The 18632-nt window shown below is 42.6% G+C and overlaps 1 protein-coding gene across 5 annotated transcripts in view; it reads left to right on the plus strand.

The window, feature by feature from the left end:
* VPS13D (vacuolar protein sorting 13 homolog D) overlaps positions 1-18632 on the plus strand; it is a 79229-nt gene that overhangs the window by 52239 nt on the left and 8358 nt on the right. For all 5 annotated transcript variants that reach the window (XM_080358633.1, XM_080358634.1, XM_080358635.1 and 2 more), the window contains 2 exons: positions 6536-6668; positions 7665-7860. In XM_080358633.1, the coding sequence (XP_080214759.1) occupies positions 6536-6668; positions 7665-7860 (329 nt within the window). The remainder of the gene's footprint in view (positions 1-6535; positions 6669-7664; positions 7861-18632) is intronic.

Raw genomic sequence — 18632 nt, forward strand, 5'->3', positions numbered from 1 at the left:
GGATTATTTAAAAACAAATCATGACCAAGTGTTTGACTTGCAGAAAGTTAACAAAACTGGCAATAAATAAGGTGAGAGGTAGAAACAGCAGAGCTCAGAGTGTAGTAGGTACAGTTTAAACGGGTTCTACCCAGGAACAAGCAGAAATGTTTCTAAAGCAGTCAAAGCTGATGGTTTCCTTTTGTTTAATGTTTCGTAGTTTATATAACCAGCCACTCCTGAGACCATTCAGAACCAAGAACAACTGGCATTTGCGCATCTTTGGAGACGCTGTGGTTCAGTAGTTCTAGGAATATTAACTCAAAACCAGGCAGCTGAAACTACAACCGTATCTTGGTGACAGGAAATTTCTGACAAAAGCCTTTGCATATGAAGCCTGAGGAAAGAAGTACATGGTGGCAGGAGATGTAAAACAAAATAGTCAACTGATAATGTAGAAGGGTCATGGTGGCTTTTGACTTCTGAGTTTCCTACCATTTTATATTTTCAGGATTTCGACTCCCTATTTACCTGTGAACAGCAGAATGTGTATGATTGCTGGCAGTCTCATTCTGGACAAAAATGAGGCTGGAATACACGTTGTCATTCTGGGCAGCTTCACAGATTTGAGTTTTACTTTGGGGAAGTTGCCCGTCATCCTCTGCAAGGGATGTCCAGGAGCTTGTGGGATTTAGCAGCAATTGTCATGAATAGGGGTTTTTTCTACTCGTAGAAACGATGAGACAGTTCAGGTCAAACGAAGCTTTCCTGAGTGTAATCTTGAGATTTCTGTTGGTGTGTCTTGCTCAGTATTGCCCGGGAGCTGCTGCAGCCTGTGGGGTAACGCACCCAGGTGGCACTGCAGATCATCTCCAGGGTAACTCGCCTTTCATTCACAGGCCAGCCGAGCAGAGGCAATCTGGATGAAAATGTGCAGATTATGAGATGGAAAGTAATTGAAATTCCCAGGCAGAAATTTCCAGTGCTGGGAGGAGCATTATAATGAGGCCATTTTCCTAGCAGTTTTAAAAGACAGCAAGCTTTATAGCCAATTAGTGACAATGAAAAGCCATGGAAAGTGTCCTTTTTTATGTGCGGAACATCTGGTATCTGTGATCAGTATGTTTGAAAGAGGTTTTAGGATAAAGGATAGTCTTTGAGAAGTTTGAAGTATTATTTTGTTCTTCCTGTTTTTCATTTGTACCAAGGGATAAATGTGTGTGGCCAGCATCCTGGTTGAGAGTTTTCGTCACTATTGGGGTTAAATTCAGCTCTTCTTTTACAAAGCTTCTTATACAAAGTGTTTGTGAGCGTGCTTTGACTACAGCCTATTTTTCTGTGGAGAAATGGGCATGGGTAAGATCAAACAAAGCTGGTGCTGTGGGAAGAACTGTTTTGATCCGGACTTGATGTCTCAAATGTGCACATTCAGAATCAAACTGTGACACACTGGTGGTAGCTCTGAATGAGCCTTTTCCAGGAGAAATTATTCAGTAGACAATGAGAATCCTGCAACATTGCAGCAACAACTGCAGCCAGATGCTCAGGTCTACACAGAAATCTGCAAGTGACCATCCTGACAATTAGAAAAGGAGTGGTTAGGAAGCTGTAGGTTTTTCACTTGCTCCAGAGCTTTATTGCAAATGATTTTACCAGCTGATTTTCTTGCAAAACAAAATACAATGTTCCCGTTTTGCTGAGTCATTGGGGAATTAAGTGAAAAAAGGAGAATTTAAAATGTGGTATGCAAAATGTTGCCAAATCATAAACTGCGAAATGAGAAATAAACATGTATCATAGGGATGAAATTAGATCTTAACCTGCAGTTTTTGAATGGTTAGCATGTCATGAAAACAGGCACATATATCCCATATATCACAATTAGCATCTGAAGGAGAAAAGATGGGGTGTGGATTTGAAATTAATTACTTCAGTCTTGACAAAAGGCTAATTATCCCTCCCTTTTCTATATATAAACTTACATAGTTGTGTAGAATACATTAAATAGTACAGATTTAAACCAGAAATTCCTTGGCTGTGTATCCCTGAGGAAGACAGTATTTTATGTCAGCAGGAGATGGCCAAGGTACCTTCCAAAGCTTTAACTATAGATCATTGGCATCAGTTCAACAGATCCCAGTGCGAGTTATTTGCTCTTTACACCGTACACACGATGGCAGGCCGAATTAACACGTTTGCATTAGGTTCCCTTCAGAAATCTACCGGAACACAGAAAAGCTGTGGGGTTTTAAATAGAATGTTCTTTCAGATCCCCAGTGTGGTCACAGGTGACCGTGGCAGAAAACAGATCTGGCTGGGAAGAGCCTGCCTGCGGGCGTACGGCTGGGAGAGAACGCAAACGGTTGGTATAGGTGATGGTCAACAGCAAACTTCATCTGTGCCCTCTAAATACATTGTTGTTACATATTAACTCAGGGAACTGGACTAGATCTCTGCAGGCTTTTTCGCAGGTTTGCAGTATATAGAGGAGTTTTTAAGGAGGGGGTGAAGAAGAGCAAATGATTCCCATCCCAAAAAATAAACAAACAGGAAGACCTTAAGGTTTTGCAAGAGTTAAAGCTGGGGGTTGGGGAATTATCTGTTAAGAGTATTAGTTGTTTAATAAAGCGCAGTTGTCCTCCAGATGAACCCGCCAGTGACTCTGCAACTGGGGTCATTCCAAGTTCATGCTGTGGACTTTTGCCGGCCTTGTGTGTCTGCAGAGCAGCGGCAGCTCCTGCGGGGATCACTCGCTCCGCCGGTAACACAACCCGCTCGCCAGCGGGCACCTGCTGGGGGGCCTGGGGCAGCGACCGGCCCGGCTGGCAGCTCTGGGGACAGCGGGGCTGCCCTGGGACACCCAGCTCCTGGGGACACAACAGGGCTGCCCTGGGACACCTAGTTCCTGGGGATACAACAGGGCTCCCCTGGGACACCCAGCTCCTGGGGACCCAACGGGGCTGCCCTGGGACACCTAGTTCCTGGGGATACAACAAGGCTGCCCTGGGACACCCAGTTCCTGGGGATACAACGGGGGCTCCTCTGGGACACCCAGCTCCTGGGGACCCAATGGGGGCTCCCCTGGGACATCCAGCTCCTGGAGACACAATGGGGCCCCCCTGGGACACCCAGCTCTTGGGACATCCACACAGGTGGCACATCAGGGGGCTCCAGGATTACCCAGCCAACATGCCATTGTCAGGATGCATTAGGAAGCTTAGTTAACAATAGGATGTGAGCTAATTAAAGCTCCTTTCCTTTATGTGTCATAAATAGGGGTCGAGGATGCTGCACAGAATCTCAAGAAACATGTTTGGGAAAAGCTATTGCCTCCTCTTGGTTGTCAGTAATTTAGAGAGGGTCACAGTGCTAAAGAGACAGCTTATTAGTATTTTTCTAAAAAACTTGTAAAAATAACATTCTGTGTGAAACATTTTGTATAAGAATATATATTTTGGGGCTGATATTTACTGTATTATATTTCTTAGGGTTTTCCTGTCAGGTTCACGGGATGCACTGATTTGTTTGTTCCTTTCAAGCCGTCTGTGTGTGGACATCATCAGCGTGTGGTGTTCAGGGTTTTTCTGAAAGGTGGTTTGGGGTGAGAGCTGAATGGAGTTCAACAAAGAGCTCCTTTTTAAAGGAGTTCTGCAAAGCAAAGATGAGAACCAAGTAAGCCCTGTGATTTCTAATTTAAATGCAGTTCATTGTGAGGTTTGCACAGAAGTTATAACTGACCTATATTCAATTTCATCACTTTCTCCCTTAAAATTCCAGCCTGGAATGTTCTGCTTTGCTCAGTCAATAATATTTGCAAATGTACCATTCTCTGGTTCTAGAATTACAATGGAATGTTTGGACTAAAGTCATAATTGTGTATTTATCCTTTTGGGATGTCCTTAGAGAACCAGGCAGTGCCAAGAGCTTAAAAAGCCTTTAAAAGATTACTTCAACCTTATTTCCATGCCGTGTGCTTCATACATCTGGCTTGGAGGAAACATGCTGTACAAAGTCTAGAATTAGTTTTCATTTGCTTTGAATTCTTCTTGTGCCCCATAAGCCTTAGTGTTTGGCACCAGCTTTGCTTCACAAACATCGTATTTGGATGGTTCTGTTTTTCTTCTGTTGCTTGAAACAGCAAAGGATACATAGGGCTCAAAGTTTTTTGTTGCAAAAGTTCAATTATTGAGCTTTTAAAAAGAAAAACGTGAGCACCAAAGAATCCCCAAACGTGTGTACATTCGTTTCTTGTACAGACAGTATTGCAAGTGCTTTTGCAGATTATGGTAGAGAGTTAATATGGATTGGTGACACCACGGAAATGTAGAACAAGAAATTATTAATCGTCTGTTTACTGGCGGCTCCACAGGATCAGCCAAGGCCGGTGTGCCCTGGTTTACGGAGGGCAATAACATCTTCAGGGAGAGTGAGTCCCCGTTTCACTGGTTTTACAGTTCATGCAGACTATGACTTTTAAATTATGTGCATGTGATTTTTTTCTTTCTTACTAAGAGAATCATTTACTATGACATGGGATTCTTTCTGTACAGTAAACCAGAATTGTTACTGACTATTAGGTGTCAAATTCTGAGGCAAGACTGGATTGCATGTACTGGGCAAGCTGGAAAGTGGGGCTGACCAGTTTAGAAGGGGCGAGGGGGAGGGAAACCAAAGCTGGAAGGAGAGCTTACCAGGTCTGATCAATATTAATAAGCTGGTTTATTCCCGCTGGCTGGGTGTCTGATCACACACTCATGTACATTTCAAATTGTGTTCTAGAAAAATAATTTTCAGGCCTTGACAGATTCCTTAACGAGGTTTGAATTTTGAAGGTCTGTCGAGCCTTCCAATTTCTATAGCAATTACTCTAATCCTCTTAGACTATTTGTCCAGCAAAATAACACAACAAACAAACAAACCCAACAACCTTAAATATGGTTAATAGGCATCTTCAGGTTGGTCTGTATCTGTAGGCTAATTTAAAAAAAATAACATCTACATGAAGTTCACCAAGAGGTCAGGAGTAATTCAGTCAGCGATAGCCAAGCTCTGTTCAGTGTCTGTAGGATCAAGTCACAAGAAGGGTCATGGGATTTCATTGTCGTTCATGATGTAAAAGTCTACTTGTTTAGATAACTGGAGCCACTGGACAGTTTGTTGTGGAGCTGGAAAGACGCATCTAAAACAAGGCAACTATCTCTTTGGTAAAAAAGAAATGCAGCCTTGGAAAAACAGAAAAAGGAGGGGAAATTCGTCATTGCATCAAGCACATAAATTAAGTATTTGTTTCTTTTTTAATCAGAATTTCACACCAGTTTTTAGTTGTCTTCTGGTGCACACTTTAATCGCATAGGGTTTTAACCATAAGTAATACAAATGCAAGGGAGATGGTACTTGCAACAACCTGAGCCGTGCAAAGCGCAGTTGTGAAGCAGCCGTGCACTGTAGAGGAGCTGGGATCAGCAGTGATTCCACCGCTGCTGCAGCCATGGGGATCTTGGACATTCCTCTGGCACCTGGTACATCCCCCAGCCCTCGTCTAAGACACAACAAAGCATTAAATTATCTCTCCTTGGGGAGGAGAGGGGAGGAAAGTTCATTTATTGAAAGAAGATTGTAAGAATGCTAGTGGAGGGAGGTGCAGAAGATGAACAACTACACATAACCAAAGAGTAGCTCGTATTTGGAGGTTATTCCAGGAAAATGCCTGCTAGGAGTCCCTTTCTAGAATAACATCCTGACTATGAGGTAAGGTTTCAGGGGTTCTGTTGCCTTTTCTCACCTCCCTCCTTGTACCAAGCTTCTGTTTTATATCTGATTACGTCAAACTAAAGGTCAACAGATCACAGTAGATTATGTTTATTTGCTGCTTTTCCATTGACTGGTGCTCAGTAATGGTCAGAAATCTCAGAATAAATCCTGTTTGGACTTAGGTGTCCTCTTCTATCTGTAACCACGTCTCAAGTCTTCCCCTGTACTGTTAAAAGAAAGTATGAGGAATAAAAATGCTCCCGACACATATTCAGGGTTCCTTTGGCCTGTTGTTTTACAGTGCCCATCAACGCAGCCCGTGTGCCACTGAGGACCTGGCACGGCTCCCCCACCAACTCTTCTCACAATAAAGCCATCTCTACATTGTGTTACTAAAAAGAATGTAATTAACTCTTGCAAATGTTTTAGTTTCATGACAGGCATATTCGCCCTGAGGCATTTCACATATCTTTGCAGAAGAACAGCTCTGTATCTAAATAACATTCTTGTGAGTGTTTGAAAGGTTACAGTTGGGTCACTGGTGCGTCCTTCACAGGCTTCATTTATTTTGGCCAGACCACTGTGGTTGGGCACCTACTTAGTTTTTGACTCTCACCTGAGGATTGAAGTTGCACCAATGGAAAGCACAGGTCAATGTGGCAAAAAAGCTGGAGTGACTCTGTATGTGTAACAAATGAGTTGTATAAATCTGTATTTCACAAGAATCTAAGAATTTTCTTCAGTAAATCTGCATAAGGGAAACACCTTTTGTTCTTTTAATAACAGAAAGTTTCCTCTCTTACAGTTCGCTGGGACCCTATCAGATGGTTTGGGAAAGACAATGGACAACAGACATCAGACGGAACGAGAATACATTCGGTATCATGCTGCAACGAGTGGAGAACATCTTGTAGCTGGAATCCATGGGCTTGCACATGGTAACCCTGAGCTGTCATTTTAACTCGCTTCTCTGTAAAAAATAATGCTCAGATTGAAAAGAACAGTTTGTATTTCTCTTGGATGATTATTTGGAGCCAGGGAAGCCGAGCTCTCACTGGCTTTATATTTGAATTTGAATGCTTGCAGGTCAGGTCAGGGTGGGAGGATTGTTTGTTTTTTAAGATGACAGAAACTACATTTTAGAATAAGGTCTTCCCACATGCAACTGTAAGTAAAAGCTTTTTTGCAAATTAAAATGAAATTTCAAAGTTAATCACAGTTTCTTTGTAGGGGCATAAAATACCCATGCAAACAGCCTTCTTGAGGGCCAGGCATGAGAATAAAAATGAATATGTCTGGATTGTAGCTTTCTTATGTTTGCTTTCAGTTCCAGAAATTCGAGTTTCCCCAGAATTGGTACATCAGCTTAAAGGAACATTTCACCAGTTGGGTTATTTTGTGGTCTGGGGTTTACTAGGAACTAGAGAAATGGGTTTGTGTAAAAGGCAGTGGACTAGTGTTAATTTGGCCAGAATCTCACATCAATTTAGTTCATGATTTATCTGTTGAAGAAAGTTGAATCAATACCAGCCAAGTTTAAATCAAATATTTATATTTTGCATCATCTTGTCTCAGTTTGTTTAAATGTCATTCTTTTAGTGCAACTGTTGAAGCCTGTGTAAAGATAACGTGGCTTTCACTAAAGCAGCAACCTCTTCTGTGCTGAGCAAAAGTCTTTAGGCTGGACTTGTGTCATAAAGAGACACCGTAGGCATTGAAATGGATCATGAGAAAGGTGTGCGCGTGTGTATACTACATATACAAAGTATAAAGTTACGAGCTAATGTAATCAGTTTTGAGGCAGTTTTTGTATGACATTATATGCACAGCACATTTCTGTCAAGCGTGACAGTAAATCACTGCGGCAGACAGCACCAGCTGGGACAAGGCTCTGGAATTCTTAGACTCAGTATTTCTGGCCTTGTCTTTGCCAGGGATCATTGGAGGATTGACAAGTGTAATAACTTCAACAGTCGAAGGTGTGAAAACTGAAGGAGGCGTCAGTGGTTTCATTTCGGGCCTCGGGAAAGGGCTGGTTGGCACCGTCACCAAACCTGTGGCTGGAGCCCTGGACTTCGCGTCGGAAACTGCCCAGGCCGTGAGGGACACGGCGACGCTGAGCGGCCCCAGGTCAGTAGCTGCTTCGTATTTCTGATCAATAGTACTGGAAAAATACGTATTAATACCTGCTGCAATTTCTGATCTAATTATCTTTCCTTGCCCAAAGAAACAATAACTTAATCAAATTTACTGTGAGCTGTTATTAGTGCTGTAGCCCATTTCATTCGATTTGCCTTTTCTTTAATAGATGGCATTTACTATAACGACTGAAATTTGCACGGAAAAGCTGCAACATAAAATAGGAATTATTAAGCTACAGCATTAGATTAAAGCAAAAAATGTAAAAGGCTCTATGTAATGAGATTAAACTTCTACCACGGAATTCGTACGCAGAGTTGGAATGGAAGAGTTCTCCCTGCTCTACCTCCAGCTTCCATTTAGCTGTGTAGAAAAACAATTCTTGAAAGGTTTGGAGACTTCTGGCATCAATGTAGTGTCATTATCTTCTAATTTTCTCACAAAAAGTGTGGATATACGTCCACACATTCTTCTGTTTACCCATCCACATGTGGATGTGAAGTGTCAGCACATCAGGACAGATGCTTTGGCTTCCTTCCTGTGCTCAGGGCCAAGCCAGTGTGGGCTCTACAGAATTACGGTGATTATGTTTGAAGTAAATGAGTGCTCATTAGCACTGCCTATGAAAGTGGAAGAGGGAAAGGGCTGAGCTCTAAAAAGGCTGCTCTGAGAGAAGAGTCTTTTTACTCTTTGTGGCCAAGAGTTTATTTTCTATCACAGTACATGCCAGGAAGTCCTGCTGCATGTACATGAGCTCTGCGTGCTGAAGAAGTGAAAGAAAATCCTAAGTAGGTTTTATTGTCAGAAAGCTTAGAGAAAAATGTCTGCAAAATGCTGGGCTTTCTGGTTGTTTTGTCTTCCCCTTTGGCTTTTCAGTTTCCTGTGTTTTCTTACACCACACTTGGAATCCTGAAGTCTCTGCCCTCAGTGTTTCAGTAAAGAACAATACACTTAATGAAGTGTGAGGTGCAGGAAACTGTGCAGAGTGAACCTGGGTGCACTTTGTTGTGAAAATGCACGTGTTTACGTGTATGTGTCTGATGTATTTGGTACTTAGCTTGATTTGTAAAACCACGAGGCCAAGGATTACAATTTGGTAAGTACATGTGTGTACACAATTACATGAGAACTTCAAGTGCATCCTTGTGAAAACACATGGAGTGTTCTGCTTGTATGTGTTCTATTTTTGTGACTGTACAGATTGATTTACTTAAAGAAACACACCTGGCAATAGTGTAAGTTGTCCCAGTTTGTTTCAAGATACACATATACTTAAAATTCCTGTTTTGACTTAATTCTATGAAACACAGCCTATGCACAGTAGCAATGATGTTATCAATGTTTAACAAACTAGATAGCAACTGGGAACAGGGCCTGCAACCAGCCTTATCTCTAGCTTGTGTTGGCCTGTGTGACACGTCCCGTTCACTTGTTAACTGTCAGGTAAGGGAGGAGGGTAAGACAGATGAGCTGAACCGCATTTGTGCTTCCACTAGATTCTGAAATGCTGTTGTCACAGAGCAGCGCTGTGGGATGATTTTAGTGTTTACACACACTCTGCAAATAGTTTCTGGCCCAGCAACCTGCTGCTACATTGAACCAGACTACACTGAACCAGACTACAAAATCTGATCACAGTTGTTTTCAGATAAACAAATGTACTTGAGAATATGTAAATAATGTAAGAGGGGGAAAAAAAAACCCAAACCAAAACACAAACCGCACCACCACCTATAAGCAACCTTGCACTCATGTTTTGTTTGGTAAGTGGTTTTTTTATGTGCTTATATAATGAAGCAACTAAATTGTTCTTTTGGGGGTATAAAAAAACCCCAAAACAACAAAGGATTTGTACATTTTTTAGACTGCTGTGTGCCAATATCCCCCCACCGCATTTGTTAACTGTTCAAATATGTGTGGTTTGGAATGAAAATAGCAGTGTTCCAAACCCAAGCTGCTGGCTCCAGTTGAATGCTCTGTTGAAGCCTGCTGGGCCATGCAGGCTCTTCCAAGTAAAGTACACAACAACAGCCAACCCTGAGGAGTAAACGTTTATGGCAGCAACTGATCTCAAGCGCAGTTTTGAACAAGTGAAGAATGCGAGTTAATACCCCTGGTAGGAGCCAGCCTGACCTTGAGACTGACGGCATGTGTGTGAGTGTCCAGTTCTGGTGCAAAGTTGAGTCAACCAGGTAATTACAGTTTCATTTAAATAGCCTGATACATAACTGTCACTTACAGGCCCCTTGCAATTCTCTAATTACATGGTTAAATTTTTAAAAAACCCTCAATTTAAGACTCTGCAGCTGGTGTTACTGTGATCATGCTACATGGACATAAGGCTCTTTTGGCTGCAAAATGCATCAATTGGTACTGGGACTCCCACAGTAGCACAAACCCTGTGTTTGGAACACGGAGCCACCCTGATAGAGCTGAGATGCAGGTGATAGCCTGGAGCTTATGGTGATAGCTTAAGAGGTGCTGTGTTTAAAGTACAAGAAAATATTTTTAAAATCTCACTTAGGCTGGACCTTTTCAAGGCTAATATTATAAAATGATGTAATCAAATAATTTATTATGCTTGTTATTTTTGAATACAGCTGCATAATACTTGTAAATTTTAATGCAGAGGAGAGCATAGAAGATGGTAGTTGTTGACAGTGCAGCATACATCTAATTTATATACAGTTAATGCCTGTGACTTGATACCTTTCTTTAAGCGTGTGTTACGTGTTCCAAGCACTCTGGTGTCACATACAAGAGTTCTGATTATTTCCGTATTTGTTATATACTGCCAAAAGTCTTAAAGACCAGTTCAAACCAGGAAAGCTGTTACGTCTCTAGATACGCTTGGAAAGCTCTCTCCTAGAAACGTGTTTTAAGTCCTAGTGCAGCAAAAGTAAAGAACATTTATATTTGAATGTGTGTCTAACTCAACAAGTCATGCAGGAAGCGGCCATCATGGCGTCCTCAATGGCTTCTGCCAGGTCAGTGCAAATTTAAGGTTATTTTAACGGCTGCTGCAGGGGTTTGCGTTCTTTCTCGATAGTCACAATGTAAAACTTGGATGGAAGGGGATAACTTCATGACTTACCCAAGGGAACTAAACTGTATTCATAAAGAATAGTTCTGAGACTGGCAAGCCATTGATGGCCACAGAAGATTCTTATGTAAATATGTGATTCTTTGAAAGGTACTTCCCCTGGAAAGGAGCGGCCTGCGCTAGTGGTTCTTTGATCACCACTTCCATGCCATCACTCGGAAATGTGTAGTGAGGTTGCAAAGTTTCAGACAATGTCAACAGCAGGCGATTTATTTCCTTATTTTCCTTTGAGCACGTCTCAGCTGTGATTTCAGCTGTAATCCCAAACGAGGTAGACTTGGGCATGATTTTCAGTGACACCGAGAAGTAGAAAATATGTACCTAAGTGTATGGAACACCAACGCAGCTAATGTACTGCAGAGAGTATATTCTCAAGATTCTCGATGGTTAAAGATACATGTTGCCTGAACCTTAACCACCCCTGTATGTGTCCCACATTCTGTCCTGACCTTGGACTTGATCTGATAATCTCGCTTCTATAGTCCTTACAGTGATGTCAGTCATGTATGGGCCACAACTCTGGTGAAGGAAATGACATTATTCTCCTGGAAAACCCTTCTAAAGGTATTCTAGAAGCCAGAGAGAAAATATGAGCTAGTATGTATTGTGTAAATCTGGAAATGTTGCATGTTCAGCTGATTTATCAGACTCATTTGTAAATGACTTGCACAGTGCGATTTCCTTCATATCCGCTTTCCTCTTTTTTCCCTGTGGGATAACAGGTCTTTATAATAGTCTGTTTTCTTCTGAGCAAGTTTGCCTGTTGTGCTCCTGTGGTACCCTGTGAAATGGCTGCAGACACTGGCTCTTCCCGTCAGCCCCACCTCCCATCCTCAGTCACTGCTGGGCTCCGTTCAGTGGGTTTACATTCCTCTGCCATTAGTCTGTCCAGATTCTTCCACTGCTGCTGTTGAGTTCCTGTGCAATCCCCCCAGTCTGCAGGTTTCCCTCAGTACTGTGTGAAAAGGGAACCTCACATCCCTGTTCTGGGACCTTTCGCGGTCCCTTCCCATCCCTGACGTTCTGTGACGTGTGATTCTGTGACAAGCCGTGCTCCGCATCTCATCCCGAATGGTGCTGGCTGCTTTAACTGCCATACCACATTGCAAATCCATACCCTAGTTTTCTGCTTGCTATTTTCCCCCAAGAGCTTTTTTTTTCCATGTTTTGTTTTATTTTACTGCTGTGCAAATATCTCCTCGTCATTTAATATTTGTGTTCTGGATTATTTTTCCCCAGACGAACCAGGTTGCAATTTGTAGGTTGAATCCCATTTCATTTCCTGCCAGATTTCCGACCTCTTCAGGTTCTTTAGTACTTCACTGTCCTCACTGGAGTTTTAAACTCCTCTGAGTTGTCCTATCCAAACAGAATTGTACATGCTGCTTCTGCTCGATCCTTGAAGTTAAGCCAGCCTGGTTTTGTGCCCACACATTCTGCAGCGCCTCAGTAGACACTTCTCCCTGCTTTAAAAGACCATCTTCTGTTCCCAGTCTCACCTACTCACTATTCTTCTGTCAGGTTTTAATTGATCACCGGTAACTCTCTGTAGTTGTGTGGATATCCTCTTGCTTGTTCTGTACGTGAATGTGGATTTTCCTGTGGGACAAGTAGTTCCTCAACTTCTTTGGAAATACTTATTTTTCTAGAGCCTGCATATTTTGTCTCATTATCTTATATACCAGCAAAAGCTTTTGGACACCAAGGACAAGAAGTAAAAAGAACACCTTTTACTGTGTTGTATGATTCTTGTTTTCTGGAATTCATGTGTTTTCTAGATTCTTCCTTATTCAGAAAGCACTCTGCTAAATGACCCTTTCTGGTATATTCTGTTTAATTAATTTGGTATATTCTATTCTAAACTATTCTAGTTTTCTTGCCTTGAAACAACTAGAGAACTGCAGATTTAACGAGTCTGTATGGAATCTCCTAGAATGGAACTGGAGAGACTTTGAAAAAGAAAAGAATTATATTCATGTGTTAGCATCAGCAAACAAACTAAAAAGCCATCGAAGACCAGGCAATAAAATATTCACAATTTCCATTCACAAATCTACTTGCTTAGAATTAGGTGGGGTAAGTTGAAAGCGTATGCGCACCAGGAATGAGCAAAAGCTTTATTCAAACCAGACGTGTCTGTTGGAATGTACCAGGACGAATGACCAGACTGCATGAAACCAGCCCGACTCCATCCCCAGAACTGAAAAAAATTTAACACACGTTTTGTGGGGTTTTATAATATCTTTTGGCCCTCTTACTGGTATTTTCAGTTCATAAAAATAGTAGGAGAGATGAAACCGGTGTGGTGCACCAGGAATATAGCGTTTATTTACTTATTTCCAAAGCACAAATGGCAGGGGCTGTGACCCCATGGCCTGACACATCTGCTGCGGGTGCCAGAGGGTGAAGTCTGGTACGGCGGGTCTGGGGCAGCTCGCTGCCAACGGGTTTTACGCGTCGTGTGCTGATGCGGGTAAGCAGAGCTTTCTGTACCGAAGAACTGAGTACGGTACCTTATATTACGGATATAATCAGTAAGAATCCTTGTGGTTTTTCATATATTTGTTTCTCTTGCCTGTGCTTGGAATACCAATTCCATTTGCTTTCACTCCAGAATGGTTTTGCCTTGAGATCATGTTAAAGGTTTCTTTATGTCCTTAATGTAAAGATGGAGCTAATGCCTGTTATATGCAAAATGAAAATCCTCCACGTACTGTATTTCCAGTGGGTTTGTGTCTTACTAGGGTTGTTTGCTATATCCTCCTCCCAAGTATAAATATCACAGGTCCTCTGAGATTCCTCTACATGTTTAAAATGGTAGGAATACTCAGGCGTGCAGTGGGACAGGTAGAACTGTTTGTACCAACAGGTTTGATTTTTCAAGTTAAAAGATCCAGCATTGCTTTAAAACTAATACCACTTCTAAGTGGTATCGTAAGCCACATTAGTTGAGGTTCCTATTTAAGCAGTGATTACAGGCTCGCTTGACGTGAAGGGACCCTGTGGGAAGGTGTGCGCTGAGCTATTGCTGGTTACCTGTCACGGACAGGTTTGTCCTCTGTCATCACCGCGAGGTTTCCTGTTCAGTCCTAGTCCGGAGTCTGTAGATGGGAGCCCAGGGCCTGCTGGGATGGGGTTTTACACTTGTGCTGTCCTTTTGCCCTTCCACTGAACTCTTTTCATTTCAGTCATGAGCAAACAGTCAGTGCCTGAACTAACAACCCTGCAATCCTCCAAAGCACGCCTCGCTTACAGTACCAAACAAAGGGAGGCCCGCGTGGGCCGGCCCAAGCCAAGGAATGCAGCTTCGGGGTTCTGCTCCATAAATTTAACCAGCACGACAAAAAGGAGATAATATGAGCCTTCGTGATGATCTGAAAGGGGGAGGTTTGTGTCCCATTGATTGCGGTCTGGCCTATTGCCAGGCCCCGAGCCTGACCGACAGTTGAACCATATCGTTAAGGCGTGTAATACAGCTCAAGTCTTGTACAGCAGCCAATGAGTACATATCCAGAGGGCAAAAGTTTATAAAGAGTTGAGGCTGTCCTGTTTAACCCTCTCACACTGCATGTAATATATACTGCTGCCATTCAGAAATAGTCGCATTGCTATTAAAAATACAAACCTTCAACTTTCTTTACTTGGAAAAAAATACATGTGTGTCTGATTTCTAATGTGCAGCAGATTTATAAAGTGATCTGAGAAAAATATGTAAAACTGATTTTTTTTTAACAAGGAAAATCCAACCCACATTTTTTTCAGTACTGCTTTATCCATAGTTACTTTTTTGTTCAGAGATGTCTACAAACTCTTTCATACAGATGGAGCTATTTATTGCCTTGATGTCACCTCATTTAGCATGTGGCTGGTATTTTTATAGATAATTTTTTCACCTAATGTTGCTGTTAACATATGGAACACTCTTTATCAGTTCTGTAAGTACAGCCAGTTGATTTGAATTGTTCTTGCAACTTGCAAGCTTTAAAAATCAAAACAAACTCTGCAAGGAGCTTTTGGTTCGGTGCAGTTTGTGCTGGAGCCCCTGGCCTGCTGCAGCCCTGCCTGGACCAACTGGAACGCACATGAAGGAGGGTTTGAGAGCGCTCAGTCACCGCAGTCCCGCTCACACAGCTCCTCACACACACCTCGCGCTTCATGGCTGCGCAGGGGCCCCGGCTTTGCTTTCTTCCCCAAAGTGGGTTTGCTTTCCCAGAAAGGCCAGAGTTCAATATGGAATAGTGTCTGTTCTACCCCAAGTATGTCACACTTGAAGTAAAGTCACCATGTTTGCACTTACAAGAAACGGACGTTGCTTGGCTGGCACTCCTGGGGTCTCACTAAGGCATGTTCAGCTCCTGTTTTCCAGGTAGGTGTTCGCAGGGAACCCCTGCTAAGAAGTGTGTCTTTTACACTGAATCAGGTGAATAGGAACAATTTTCAACACATTTGTGAGACAGGAACCTTCAAGGTGACAACTCTAGTCATCACTCTGACCAATACAAGAAGAGTCTGGGAGAAACTGGAAACTGGGATGTCAGTGTTAGGTTTTGTTAACCTCTTATGTGTGATGATATCAAAGTGCTTGGAAAAGTGTTTGTCTACTGCACAACTATTGCAGTTGGAGGTGGAGCGAGTGCCAGAGGCTCCGCACTGGTTGATGCGCAGAGTGTGGCTGGTGTGAGCACCATGCATCCGTCTGGCATGCAGCTTACGCAATCTCGGATTTGCAGTATGGATGTCATAAGAATGTGCCATTTGGGTGAGTGCATCTGCTGCTCTGCTGGTTTGAAAGAAGCGATTCTAGATGTCTTAAGCCCTTCTCACTTCCTTTTGAATTTGGAGCCTGAAGAGGTTGTATCCAGTCATACACCAATGAATAGCTTTCAATTTTGATCTTGTGTGCAAAAGAAAGGGCAGAGGGGGAGAAGAGCTACATCTCGAAGAAGCTGGCAGGAACAGCCCGCATGATAAATAGTTGCTTCTTCAGCATGCTGTAGTTCTCCTGAAAGTATATTGGGTCAGACAAAGGTCTTCAGCATCTGAGCTGGTAGATCCCTCCAAAGAGGAGGGATTTGACTGTAAGTGGGAGGTTTTAACCCTAGACACCATTTATTTGCATGTTTCTGCCTGAAACTAGCATTTTGGGAACACATTTAACAAGCACAATATATTCCATGCGCTTGCTGGAATAAACGGTGCATATAAGCTTCCTCAGATATGCAGTCAGCAGGGAGCTGTCTGGCTCATGATTTTACACATTCTTGCATCTAACTGAGACATTCTGATGCCAAATGCAGCACTCGCACTGACTGCACTGCCCGTGCATTTTTAACACACCTTAAAAACATCTGAATCTGAATCAGTGAATGAATTCCAGCCCAGAGCTGTGACAAATCTCTGGGTTCAGGTGTCAAGTCTTGAAGAAATTATCTGCCTGTTGGGAACTGCACCCCTAAAGTCCGGCACTGGCTGGGAGGCAGCTGTACTTAAGCTGTGGAACAGGCATTGCCGTCTGCCCATAGAGTCACAACGGAACGCGACATCTAGATCACGTAGGTGTTCCTAAAATGAGGCCCAAGTCATTTGATGTTCTCAGATGCAGAGATCTGGCACATAAATGATACTGCTGTGTGTCCCCTAATGCCCAGTAAATGCAGGGGATGCTCCTGCTTACCGCAAGGGTTCACCACTGGAAGCCAAGTACAAAGTACATCAGTGAGGAAAGACTTGTGGAAATAGTGGATTTTCAGTATTTTGCAAAGGTGCGATATGAAATACAGACCATAGCAGAAATGGCAGATGTTTGTTTTCATTTGTTATCCTTGTGATCTGATGGTACAACTGCATCATCTGTAGTTTGTTGCTGTGATGGCTGAACTTTGAGGTGAGTTTTTAAGAGATACGTTGTTTAGCACTGAATTGATGCTGGCTGTTCTGAATATGCTTTACACTGCGTCCTCCCATTACGCATCTGTGACACAAGTGTTGTCATCGTTCTGTGTTTTGTGGATTATGTGCATGGGATGATAATCTGTACAGAAGGCTGCAGGTGCAATTCAGTCTTCAACTTGAGCAACTGTAGCAAGTAATGTAGTTGTTGTGTAGTTATGATTGAAGATGGGAGGCGATGCCTCCTTTAACTTAACAGATGGAGTCACTTCTTAATGTCTGCAATGCACTTAAGCCTCCTTAGATGAAGCAGCACTCCCTGTAGTTATGAAGCAGACTTTTCCAGAGCCAAGTAACAGGTTTAATATTATTTCTTCACAATACTAGCAGCAATTGAATTGTTTCATAGGCTTGTATTACCTGCCAGTTTCCCTTTGTTTGAACTAAGGTTGTTTTATAATTATTTCAAGGGCACAAAAATTGTTCCCAGGCTGAATGTCAGTTTGTCACATTACAGCCCAGAGCAGCCTTTTATCAATAAATTTTATGCAAACCTGAAAAAACAAGTTTACAATGCAAACGCTGACAGAATTTGAGCTATAGCAGAACCAGTAAGTTACTGCTTTAGATGAGGTTGTTAAACCGCAGCACCTTTCTGAATGCGACACGTTGGTGACAGCTGGTGGAAGTTGTGGCAGCAAGAACTGAGTTTAGCTGAAGGAAATTGTGACTCAAGGGTGCTGGGGAGAGCCCGGTGGCCAGAGAGACCTCTGGAGGGCTCATGCACATTTTTTTAGGTCCAGAAGACACTCAAAGGTGAGAAACAGTTGCTGTTCTCAAAACCACTGTGTATTCATGCACCTCAGCAAGAATCACGTCTATTACCTGACAGTGTAAACCCAGTTGGGTGCAGCGAAGGAACAAGGATAAAAGAAATTCCGTAGCACACGTGCTGTCTCTTGTAGAGGTCTTTCAGTCTACGTTGGTACATAATTACCAGCAGTAATACCTAAACAGCTTCCTTACATCAGTGGGTCGGTGACTTGTTTGATTACAAAACTTCTGGCTTAAATCTGGTCAACTGGCTCACAAGAATTCTGTGAACTGTTAAGCAAAAGCCAACCAATTAACGCTGTTAACTGGTTTTGGTGGGCGTACAGTCATCTGAAATGAGATTCTCCAGTGTTCAGCTTTGTCTGAGCAGTGAAGAACTGGAGTGTGTGCCTCAACCTCCTGACACCATTTCCAGTCCCTTTGTGTCTCCATTCAGCAGCACTCTTCCCCGCTGTGACCAGTAGACGTGAGGGCATTTCTGTCTTGTATTGCCTTTGTGTGCTTATTAAAAAAGAATCAGCAAATCTGTTGAGTGCATGTTTAATGTAACCCAGATGTGGGCACACCACCGTTCATTCTGCTTTACAAATCTTCAGCTTTTTATATTTCATCAGTGTTGCTTATTATTTACAGAATGTAACTTGAGACAGTAGAACAAATTTTTAGATTAAAAAATCAAGGCGTGTGGAATGTTTTTAGCTGTCCAGACCAAACAGACCACTCTGCCAAGGGGCTGATGGACTGAATCGCTGCAATTTACGCTAGCACTAGTGGCACTCGGTTGAAAAGCAGCTGACCTTGTTATCACCAAGATGAGAATTCTCTTTTATCACCAGGATGAATGTTTAGCGTGGCGGAGCAGCAGCCGCGGGAAGTGCTGTACCCTATTTCTTCCATTTATATAACAGAAACAAAACCTAAAAGTGACCACAACTCA

This window comes from Nesoenas mayeri, assembly GCF_963082525.1.
Source record: "Nesoenas mayeri genome assembly, chromosome: 24".
Taxonomy (NCBI): Eukaryota; Metazoa; Chordata; class Aves; order Columbiformes; family Columbidae; genus Nesoenas; species Nesoenas mayeri.